Source organism: Archocentrus centrarchus, chromosome 4, assembly GCF_007364275.1.
Source record: "Archocentrus centrarchus isolate MPI-CPG fArcCen1 chromosome 4, fArcCen1, whole genome shotgun sequence".
NCBI classification, from domain to species: domain Eukaryota; kingdom Metazoa; phylum Chordata; class Actinopteri; order Cichliformes; family Cichlidae; genus Archocentrus; species Archocentrus centrarchus.
This window is the reverse complement of record NC_044349.1, coordinates 18,645,990-18,658,705: the sequence shown is the minus strand read 5'-3', so window position 1 is coordinate 18,658,705 and position 12,716 is coordinate 18,645,990. Positions and strand designations below refer to the sequence as shown.

General features: G+C 41.8%; 1 protein-coding gene across 1 annotated transcript in view; it reads left to right on the top strand.

Moving 5' to 3' along the window:
- Window positions 1-12,716, top strand: part of ttll7 (tubulin tyrosine ligase-like family, member 7) — a 93,294-nt gene that overhangs the window by 25,791 nt on the left and 54,787 nt on the right. The window contains 2 exon segments of the mRNA XM_030728123.1: window positions 4,632-4,796; window positions 7,708-7,866. Coding sequence (XP_030583983.1) covers window positions 4,632-4,796; window positions 7,708-7,866 — 324 coding nt within the window.

Here is a 12,716-nt window from a genome sequence, read left to right as displayed (position 1 = left end):
TTCTGGTGAAGGAGTCACTCTCATGACTCCGCTAGTGATGACACTCCCTGGCCAATCAGTGGCATGTCGTTCTTTGGCTTCACATTTTCAGATCACCTCGGATCGCTTGGAAGCCCAGCTGAGTGGGTACTAAAAAAGGGCCCAGTACCTATGGAAATGCCTACAAACTGTGCCAAGTCAAGTTGAGCTGTGCTGAGTAGGTACTAATGGAAACGCAGCATCAGGGTTACTGTGCTTAAGGACCACAGACCAAGAAACATAATCGATAACGACTACAAAAATTAGTCGACATAGAATTTTAATGTTGACTCGTCATAAAACCACGTAGTGTACTTGATTTTGTAACTGCAATACACTACAGGAATAAATAGGGCAGAGTTGCCTCCATTGTCTGCTAATAACAACAATACCAATGAAGAAGAAAGTAACGTGAACAACATAACTTTAGTGGAACAGAAAGGAGGGTGGAGAAAATGAAAGAAAATGGAGACAGACTGTCAAAGGTGTGGGAACATTTTCACACCTAAATAATCTTTAGTTGCAGCCCTAAAAAATAAGTTTAAGTTACCCGGCAGGAATTTATTTTTACAACAAAAATAATAGACAATGACAAACAACACACTGGTGTATAATCCCCTTTCTGTTATCTTAACCCAAAAGAAATCAACTTTACTCAAGGTTAAGTAGTTTGCATCTTATCAAGTTCTGTCGCTTCTGTTTTTTTTTTCCTTTTTAAGTTAATGCCTTACTGGTAAATCTATTTTAGTTCTCTAGCTTCAAGGACTATTTACGCTACATTCACACTGCAGCCTGAAGTGACCCAATTCCAATTTTTTTTTTTTGGCCCTTATGAGACCTGTGATTTTTTTTCATGAAGGTGAACAACACAGATCTGATTTTTTTCAAATGCGACCCAGGTCACTTGGATATGTGGTCCTAAATCCAATATGTATCTGATCTTTTCAAATATGACCTGTGTCTGTACGACCAGGTCGCATTCATCCGACCTGCACGTCATTGACACTCGACGTCCTGATCCATCTTTACTTCCGCAAACACTGAGCACGCTCACTACATGTGACGTTATTGCTTCCTCTACTACGCATGCGAGAAGTTTAAATTGACTTTTAGGTTGTTTAGCTCACATACCAGTCGCATATATTTGGAAATGTGAATGACCACGAAAAAAAAAAAAAAAAATCAGATTTCACAAAAAATCGGAATTGGGTCACTTCAGGCTGCAGTGTGAACGTAGACTTAGTTCGTTTAGAGTCATAACTACTTATAACGACCCTATACTAGGATTCAATAGCCGCGATATTATGTTTAACCAACACAAGGATTCACAGTGGCAATCATATTCCAAAAGTACCACACAGGGTATTTCATATTAAAGTAAAACATTGAAACAAAAAGGGTACAACTCAAAATAATTCAGCAAAAGACTGAACAATTCTTAATGTAAAGAAAGTCTCTTTTCTTCCCTCTTGCTGTCGTCTCCTCGCATGTTCTGGATCGTTAATCCTGTGCTAGCCCTTTAATTAAACCATTTTAACCAGCAAAAGACAGATCCTACCAGGTTGGATGAACACAGTCAACGTTTGGCGGATTGCGGTTTGTGCAATCAACTCCGATCAGCAGATCCACATTTATCAGGTCCGTTGGGGCAGGTTTAAGCGAGTGCATAAGTTGGACTGTACAGTCCAACTTATGCACTCGCTTAAACTTTCCGGCACACTTTCTCCGATCCAACTCAAATAGCCTAATATAACAAAACAGAATATCACCAAATAAGCGAACTAAAACATCGGCTGCTTTAACCATTAGCCAAGAGTTAGCTTCTTGCTTAATTGATGCTCATTAAGTTGCACACCCGCCAAAATGGGAGACAAGTCCAAAAACTGAACCTGTACTTCAAATTGCCACATAGGCATAACAACAACAATAATATCCAGCTTTTAAACATCCACCAATGTGAATCTTAACAAGTTTTAACATCCGTGAAAGAAATAAAATACATTTTCATAAACTCAGCAAGTCCCACTCAGCAACGTATAAATGTCTGAAAAGGGTAGGATAGAGTTAAAAAAAAGAAAAACTTATCAAAAGTAAAAACATTCCTAGATAACTCTCTTTTTTCCCCACTGGCTGCAGCTATACGTGACCTGGCTGCTTCTGCTCAGTAGTGATGGGTCGGTCGCGAACGATCCGGCTCTAAGAGCCGGCTCCTGATAGTGAGCCGTTTCTTTTTTCTTTTCATTCCTTTTTTTTTTTGTTTTTTTTTTGTGGAAGCTGTGATTGGTTAAGATGAATGGTAGCATATGATCATCTACACTGAGCGGGAGGGGAGGGTCCACGGACACTGCACAGTGAGTAAACAAACACCAGAGAGGGAGGGGCTCCTGCAAAATTCGCTCAGAGACAGGAAAGAGCTAAAGGAAGTTGCGCATTACATCGAGGCTACATGCGGGAAAGGTGAGGAAAATGAGTGACAGAAAACGTAGTAAAGACTGGACACATATTAACCTTTTACCTCCAAACATGTCAAAGGAGAGACAAAGTGTACTTTAAAAGTACCGGCGTTTGCGGACTTCCGGCAACAAATATCCTAATACCACTACATGACTGAAGTGCAATTTCTGAGCTTTCAGGAACTGTGTGATATTTTTTTTTTCCGATAGCACGAATGGCCAGCTGATCAGGTTCCTTTGACCAGCTGACTCTGCAGTGATATGCTCTGTTGTTCACAGCTAGTAAGGTTAGGAGACCCTTGTTTTTTCTGATTTATAATCTTTGGTTTTATAATTTTATTTGGAGCACTCTATTATATGTTGAGTATATAAAGAAACATTCGATATAGGCCTAATGTATGTTTTCACATTAGTAATTCATTTTACGCTTTTTAAAAAAAATTAAAATCTAAGCAGTCATTTGGGAGCCGAAAGAGCCGGCTCTTCTTTGGGAACCGAGCCTAAAGAGCCGGCTCTCTGAAAAGAGCCGGAATTCCCATCACTACTGCTCAGGTTAGAACAGAAAGAATCCGGTTGGCTGCTGCCAGTCACATGGGCCACACACTGACACTTTCAGAATAAAAGCTCAGCCATTTACAATTTCAAACATATATGTACATAGAGATATTTTTTAATCAACCAATAATCCATGGATTGCATGTTTATTTGTTTTTGATCTCTTTAAACCTGTTTTTAACGCAGATGAAATAATAAAAATAAATGTTCATTAACAGGTTTTCATCAAATGTGCACTGTTACCTGGATTACATGTGCACACACACAAAATATGCAGACATACTGTATGCACACAAATGTCCACATGCCAGATGTCTCCTGTAATATCAAGCCACTCATATTTGCCTCGAGGTTCTGCACCTGCTGAAACACAGTCTGTTGCTGATGATGGGATGTAGACACACACACACACACACACACATACTCATGTATCAGTGAGTTCAGATGACATTATAGTGGCTTGCATTCATTTCCTGGAGATTTGCTCTGATCTTAACTATTACTACTATTTGCCTAGCCCTAGCTGTTGCCGTAGCCTTAACCTAACCTTGCTCTATCTTTAAAATCTGTCTTGACCTTAGATTTAATGATTTATGTTATGGGTAGTTGCTTTTTGTCCTCATAAGAAAGGCACATCCCCATAATGTGTGTAAATAGATTTACATGAGTAATGCCCGTATCACTGCTTCCTATCAAGCATGGTACTTATCTAAAATATGAACACACACACACACACACACACACACACACACACACACACGCATAGACATGCAGGACCTCTCCTATGACATGAAGTGTGCGCATTGTGTTAGTCTGTGACATATGATGGAGTGAGTCATGCCATGGAGATGGATGTTTAATCCCACAGAGAGTGGCTTCCAGACAGCCATCAGGTGCTAGAGTGGCCTGCGGTCACAGTGGTTATTACCTTGTAGGCTAAGGACAAGGATGTATTGTCCTTAGCCTACAAGGGATGGTGTTTAAAGAGAAGTATAAAAGAATAGTTGTACAACTGCTAGTTATAGTCAACTATCCAATAGAACATTTTAGCCATACACTGTTTGGCACTATAACTCAGATTATTTTGCTTAAAATTTTTCTGCTCTGTGATTGTAAGCTTGAGCTATTGAGTGAGTTTCACATATTCCCATGAGATCACCACCCAAGGAACTTTTTAAAAATACATCACTGATAATTTTCCAGTTCACACAGTGATATATTCTTTATTTCTTTCACTATAACACTTATTCCACCATCTCAAGTTGTCAAGGGACTGACATGCAAGATTTTTTTTCTTCAGTCTTATTTACCTACTTCAGAGAAAATGATTTGCATTATATTGTGGGTTGGGGCTCTGAAGCATTAAATCATAAACACTCCTGAGCCAGTTGTTAGAGCTTGTAAAAAGAAGTTTTATTGTTATTCACTGCAAACCTTGATTCAACAGTCACGTTTAGTCAAATTATCATCAGATATGCTGAATTTTTCAATATAAATGAAAAGGGCAAAGCTTGTTTTGAGCATATTTATTTATCTCATGCGAGTTATGCAAAAGAGATGCGTATAATGCATAAAGCCTTTTATGGTTCCGTTTTCTCTCCGCAGAGCCAGCTTTACATGCATCTGACCAACTACTCAGTCAACAAACACAATGAGAACTTTGAGCGAGATGAGACAGTGGACAAAGGCAGCAAGAGGTCCATCAGCTGGTTCACCGAGTTCCTCCGCACCAATGACTATGATGTGGCCAAGTTCTGGGGAGACGTCTCTGTACGTGGACAGTCCACCCAAACAGATGCAAACACAGATACAGTTACATTCAGACACGATGCGTTGGACGTGCACATCCACAAAAGCAAGGATGCAAAGTATGATAACAAAACACTCCGTAAATGCAAACAGTACATGACTTCATCCTAAAAAGTAATCTGCAAGCGGACAGTCATGTTATATACACATGCTGTTCCCACTAACAAGACCCGTTGCACGCAGTGCACACGTGGACGAGCTACGGTTTGATATGATTTGTTATGACAGTGATTCTGTGAGCTTGTTTAACTCCAGGAAGAGCTCAGTGAAAACATCATTCCTGGAGGGTGAGCGCTCCCTATTTGGCACTACTCTGTCCTCATTCAAACACTTTAACCTTCTTCATTTTCTTTCATCATTGTCTGTTTGTAAAATTCCTCCACCCTCTGTGACTGATTCATTTTTTTTTTTTCAATTTGCACATCCACCCATACCGGTCATGTTCCTTTTTAACTTTCTGTTTCTGCTCTTTTAGCTACTCCTTTCTGTTTGACCCATTTTTTTTTAAGTCCCGTTTCTCTTCATTCTCTTGTTCTGTTTCAGTGTTACTTTCTCTTTTATTCTTGACCTTGAGTCTTTGTCCTTCTGTCCATAATCATTTGAGTTGTGTGGTCCCCCAGTACTACTTCTCTGCTTTATGGGCTGCTCTCATGCTACCAGCACTCAAAACCAAAATGAATTCCCTTTGGTTATTATTCTGTACTCAAGGAAAGCTTTTATCTCTTCTCTTCATCGCCTTTTTATGCTTCTTCGTGTTCACGTGGCCTTTGCATTACCTGCTGGGAAAATTTGTTGTTTAGATAACATTTTTTTTTCTTTTTCTTTATTCTCGTCTCATGTCCACATTGTGTGATCTGTCCATGTGCTCCATTTGGTGAAGGAACTAACATTTCTTTTTCTGTATTTCACTTGTTTTTCTTTTCTTGTCCTTTAGTAACACAGCAGAATGTCACGCTCTGACTCAGCCAGAATGTTCACCTCTCGTCTTGCTCTCTGTTTTTTTTGTGTGTGTTTTTCTCTGCGCTTTCTTCAGAAGTTGCGCCACTTTGGTGTTAGTGCTGTACATTTTGCACTCACACAGTGTTCTTTGTTTCAAGTCTGTATTTATGCTCTCTGCACCCTCTCCCCTCTTCTTCTCTTTTCATCTCTCCTCTTACATTTTGTTACCGTACAGACCTAGCAGGCTGCCCCGACTCTTTCTGCCAGTGGTCACGGTCAGACAGTCAGAGAGTTTGTTTGCCAAAAGATTTGTCTGTGGGGGTTAAGAATATCGTGTATATTTTTTTTTATGTGAATCACTGACATCTCTTTCATATTAAGGCATTATTGATGTGCTGTATGGGGCCTAGGTTTGTGAAGCAACGCTGCAGATTTTTTTTTTTATTTGGGCTTAATTTTGAAAACAGCGTCTGACTACAAATGAGCTAGTCATCGGTTTATATCTGCACACACACAAACAAAGAGGAAAAAAAAAAAAAAAAAAAAAAAACAGAAACTGTGTTTTACACTTGTGTCAGTAACTGAAGACACGTTTGTTCATGTGCAAAAATTCCCAAGTTTTTATGCATTAGTTCCCTTGACAGAATATTACACTAGTGACATAATAAATTATTTGTTCTCTATATATTCAGTATTTTCCTTGATCATATTTTAATTTTTTTAATGTGCCTTGTTTAATCCAGTGATACTGTTATGTGAATTTAACAAAGGGACCCATATTTAGAAAAAGATCTGTCAGAATATTAAAAAAAAAAAACAATAAATTATGTGTTAAACCAATATTCAGATAAATATATAGATTTAAAAAAATAAATAATAAGATTTTTAAAAAAGGAGCCAATGAAACAGTTCAAGCTAACAAGAAACAGTCACACATCCAGACACATAAGGTTCAGGCAGTGGCCAGTGCTTGGGGCTTAGGATAAGGAGGGAGGTGATGTGGGCAGGGACATAAGACACACACACACACACACACGCACACACACACACACACACACACACACACACACACACACACACACACACACACACACACCAGCCACTGTCGGGGACTCTGGGCATAAACAGTGGTAGTGGGACCAGGTGTTTGTGCTGGGCAGCCTGTGGGGTCAGACGGGTGGATGGATTGTCATATGGTTGGAGGTGTGTGAGCGACAGACAGATAGAAAAGGGAGGAGGGGGTGCAGCCTTATCAGGCCAGGGCCAGACCACCATACACCTCTCCTGCACCCAGCAGTCAGACTGGACTGGGCAAACTGCAGGCCAGCAGCACTGTGTGGGGCTTGACTGGTGAGGGTAAGCTATGTGCAACGTGTTTGTGTATGTGTGTCAGAGTGTGAGCGTGTTTACCCCAGTTGCACAGTGGGAGTAGGAAGGCTGGTAGCAGCCAGCACAGATAGGTGCAAGCACAAACATGCGCACAGGTTGGGCACCACAAGCAAAGGACATGGACCACCACCAACTTTGATGAAAGTCTCTGCATGAGAGAAATTCAAAAGGCTTTAGCTTTTAAACCGACAGACTATCCTAACACATATTTGAATTCAGGATTAAACATAGATTTTTATTCCCGCCTCTGTGGAGCATGTCTGTAGGTTGCAGGTCTAAGTGTCAAGTCACGATTGTTTCATTGTCAGTTTTGTCCTAAATACAAAGGTACCATCCTTTTATCTGCAGTCGCAAAATGAAATTAAAGTGAGAGTTTTAATTCCACCATTTCCCGATTAAGAAGACCTTTAATCAGCAGCTATAAAAACCACAGCCTATGGCTTTTTAGGATAAATGAAACCTACTAAATAAAAAAGTACAATTGAGTTCTCTTTGTAAATGCAGCTGGCTGATTCTCTCTGTCTTTGTGCATCTGTCTTGCCAGGAGCTGGTGGTGAAGACATTAATAGTGGCTGAGCCCCACGTGCTGCACGCCTACCGCATGTGTCGCCCGGGCCAGCCACCAGGGAGTGACAGCGTCTGCTTTGAGGTCCTGGGCTTCGACATCATTCTGGACCGCAAACTCAAACCCTGGCTATTGGAGGTACAATTCTGTATATGTACAGTATGTGTGTGTGTGTAGAGTTTGTTAAACTCCAGAAGTGTTTCTCTTCCTGCAAAAACTGCATTTCCTTCTATAATATTTTTAGAGGGACAGTTTCATTAGATCATTTGAGATACTTAATTTCTAGACTATTACTACTTTACTATATATTATTATTACTTAATACTAAACTGCTATTTGCATGTACTATTTTAAAAACATTTTCAACAAATAGTTAAGGTGCACTAGTATTCTGACTCCTGTGATTTATAATATTTCTGTGAAGTCTCACCCGTCTGTGCTGCTACTAAAGTGACAGCGGCTCCAGACTGAAGTGGTGTGGAATAAGCAGGAGACAGGGAGACGTTACCATACACTGACAGAAAGCATAAACACACACTGATTTTGCCCACACGCTCTGGTCCCCAACACACAAACACCCACACAGTCTCAAGCACATGTTTATGCACCTCTGAACTCAAGGAGAGAATCCCGTAAAATGAAAGGAACTCACGCAACTGCAACTGTGCATGCGTGATTACATGCACGTGTGCATTCACATGCACCCATACATACATACGTGCAGAAATGCATGAATATACAGCAGCATATAAGACATGATAAAGGTTCCACCCCAGGGTATTAAAATATAGGTCAGAATGGCAGGCTAACTAGTAATTCTTCAAGTGCCAGTCACGCAGGAGATGGATTCAAGTTTGGATTCCACTCCAGGATTTCTGTCTCACTGCTCTGATGTCAGCCAGTGAGTAAAAGTGTGACCTAAATCCTTTAACCCAAAGTGGTTGCACCTCCACCCCCATCCCACAAATTGACTCGAGGATGGGAAATGCCTTGGGGATAATTGTTTGTTTTTTTTTTTTTGTTTTTTTTTTTCCCGATCAGGCCAACCCAAAATAAAAATTTGAGATTTTTTTGAAAGTCTGAGATTTGGAGAAACAAAGTGACATTTGATAGTTGGTTGGTATTTTCAGGCGCTGGCATTTTCTGTTATCTTGGAATTAGGGTGCTATTATTACCCTGCGTGACATTTCTTGTGTAGCTGAGCAGTTGTGCTATAAGACAAAAGGATGTACAAGAGAGAGCAAGAGGATGGTGTTCCTTTTGACTGCTGGTGCACCGTGACAGCGTTTGTGAGCATTTTGTGTGTGTGTGTGTGCGTGTGTGTGTGCGTGTGTGTGTGCGTGTGTGTGTGTGTGTGTGTGTGTGTACATGTGTATGAGACATAGCAAACAGCCGTGAATGCAGTTGTTCCACTCCAGCAGTAATGATCCCCCCTGTGCTACTAGCAGCTCTCTATAAGTCTCATCAATTAACATCCCACGCACACGCACACACACACACACACACACACGCGCACACACACATATACACACACACACACACAACCCTGCTTCTCTTTCACGCAACATTTACAGCAACCATAATTTATTTCCCAAATTCAACTGATTAGTCAGGGGATAGTTGCAAGCAACGAGACCCCGTCTCAAATCCTCACTGCGTACACTGTCAAGCTTGAAAATAACTTTATTACCACTTTTTAGCCCGTTGCTATTCGTTGCTATTCAGCGGGGACGCAACAAGCAGGCGGGCCCATAGGCTGGTTTCCACAAACGGTACCCTATGGCAAGCCCTCAGGTCTAAATTAAATTTTTCAGCAGATCGCTTTGCAACATTTTGTGGTAAACTGAATCTATTTCACCCCATTTCACCATTTGTTTTAACTTTCTGGTTTTTTTCCTGCCCTCAAGTCACTGCGAAACAGTAAAAAATTGTGTCAGGAATTGAAACACAATCTAGGTCTTAGAGGTTTGTTTTGAATTTGTGGACTCCACCACTCAGGTCTCCTTGTTGGTGTCACTGTGAATTACGTGTGCCATGCTTCGTTGAGGCTTTACCCAGACTGCTGTTCCGACAATGTCCTCTCTTGCTCTTTTGAACGTCAGAGTTGGTTGTTGGACACGCAAACTGACAACCAGGAAATGAAAGTTCAACCTGTGTAGATTCAAACGCCAGTTGGATACGTGAAAGCTAGATGGTATCATGTACAAGAAACTGTCAGATGGTATTAGTCTTGTCCTTTGCATTTGTGTTTTTGTCAGTTGTTTTCTGAGAGCGTGTGGGTGGATGGGGAAAGGAGAAGAAAAATGGTTGCATTTCACATCCTGCAATTATAATTCCCAAAAACGGACACTGTTTTTTTTTTTTTGGTTTTTTTTGGAAGGGGGGGGGGGGGGGGGGGGGGGGGGGGGGGGGGGGGGGGGGGGGGGGGGGGGGGGGGGGGGGGGGGGGGGGGGGGGGGGGGCCGGGGGGGGTCAAAAATAATGCAACTCCAAACTCCTGTGTTGGAGGATGCATTCGCCTCTTTGTTGCAACTGCAAAAGAATAACAAAAACAAAACAAAACTTTGTGCAAGATACAGTACACTATCGCTTTGTAAGTGGACAAGCACAAAGAGATATCATTGCAAATATACTGATAAAAAAAACACAGAGGAATAAAGAGGAATACTCCACAGACCAGCAGACACCTGCTAAATAGCTTGTCAGACCTGGTGAGCAGAGAAAAGGGAAGGGTGATGAGTCTCAAATGAAGGCCAGGCATCAAAAAGGCACATTGTGCTCAAAGCAAAGAGAGAAAGGGGACATGAGAAGGTAAAAAAGAGAGAGAGATGGGCTTTTGTGTGATCCTTATCTTAATTCAGCGGAGTTTTCAACACAAGTTTTACCCCTATTGACATTCAAAACATCAGCACTACATAGGCACGCACACACAGACACACACACGCACTTGCTCAAATGGCGTAACCCGAGACATTCACTTTCATTAAACCAGCCCAGACAGCATCTGTGCCTCGTATAGGAAAGGCGTTTCATTGAGCCGTGATCTTCGCTTCATGCAGGCGCACGCTCAAGTGTGTACACACACACACACACACACACGCGCACGCGCGCGCGCGCATGCATATCTAAGCACACATTCAAACATGCAATCTGCCTAGTCTGTAGTTTCTATCATCAAGGCCAAGGCTTTTGCTTTTAGCGGTTCATTGAGTGTTTTCTTTCTCTTTTAAAAGCAAAAAACGAAGCAAATCAGAAAAAAATAAAAATCATTGCATGTGTGTTCAGTATAGCTGATTAACTGCCTCGTTACACTGGCTTATAAATTCTGTGGCGTCTTAAAATGGCACCGCACGGGCCAAAAAAGACCAGCAAGCTTTCACAAATCCAACATCAGGTGTAAGGAGTGCATTTACTTGTTTGCGAAATGTAGCAGTGGGACAGTATTAATGCCCTCGCACCCCTCAACCCTATTGCCTCTTTAGGACCTGTGTTCTGTAAGCCGGCATGACAAATAGTTTAAAATTTAGAGAGAAAAATATAAAAGTGGGAGAGGACAAGACGCATACGCACAAAAAAAAAAAAAAAAAAGCTATTGCCTTAAATTTTCCACCCCTGAAAGAGAATCTGACAAAGAGCGCAATTTAGCGTTCTCACGAGGTCCTGATGGGTATCCGCGGACCCCAGCACAAGGACCAGTGAACTGAGGCCCAGGCTCATTACAGGCTCTGGCTCACTTCATTTTTTTAAGCTGTTTTCCCACATGCAGCATAAAAAAGCTCCAGCTGGTCAACTCTAAATAAGAAGAAACAAGTGTTTGTAGTGAGCATGAATAATTAGAAACCTCCCTGGTCCCTGCGAAGCTGTCTCTCTAGTGCCGGGCTCCAGGCAGCTTAGAGGCTCGTTGGCCTGCTTGTTAGGGCTACAGTCAGCATGTGATGGTGTGCTTGTGTGTGTGTGTGTGTGTGTGTGTGTGTGTGTGTGTGTGTGTGTGTGTGTGTGTGTGTGTGTGCGTGTGCGTGTGCGTGTAGAAGTGAATGTGAGTTAGTGTGTCTAAATTTGATTTGTGCTGTGTGAATGTGTGCAGTGTTTGGTACTGTACACGTGTTTGGCTGCATGTTAAACACACTTCATGAGAGATACAGTTGAGGATGTGTCTGCGATTTTGTGTAAATCTTTCTACTCTCTGCGCGTGCGTGTGCGTGTGCGCGTGCATGTGTGTGTATCTGGATGAATGGTCTTTGGCCCTCTGGGAATAGTCCTCTGTAGTGTGTGGTACGCTAACCTCATCTGCTTACCAACTCCAGCCCATAGTCTGCCTTTTTTATTCAGTGAGATTGGCAGGGGTAAACTCTTTTAAAACGCACAAACAGACCTATTCAGGAAGAGAGGAGGAAGAGGTTGGGCGACTTTCACGGCGTTTTATGTGTCATTGTGTAATATCAAGATAACATTGCAGCTTGATTATTGATGGTAACAATTTAACTACCATCTCCTCATCCATCTCTTGTGCTCTTTCTTCCTGTCTGGTCCCCCTTTAGGACGCCCGTACAAAATGATTGGCAGCTAATGAGGCGGGCGTGGTTAGGCCGACTGTGGCACGGGTTTGCTTGTGTCACAGGCTGTTTGTGTCTATGTGTGTGTGAATGGGCATTATGAAAACAGACCAACAGACTGGAGTTGGGCTGCTCCGCCAAGTGTGGTGATTCTTCACCCTTCCCCTCACCCCTTCCTTCAACTTGCCCCTCTTTGTGTGCTTTGTGTCTCCAATTGTTTCAAGATGAGTTTTGGTTTGCCCGGCCATCCCTCAGAGCCAACATAATCCAGACTTCCTTTTTCTTTTGATTGGGAGTGTGTGCGTGTGTCCGTGTGTGTGCATATTTTTGTTGACTGTGTGTTTGTGGGAAGTAATCTGCATTGGCAACTGTAAACAGATGCGCTCACACACACATAGAAAAAAAAAAACACATGGATAGTTTTCACACTTTCCTA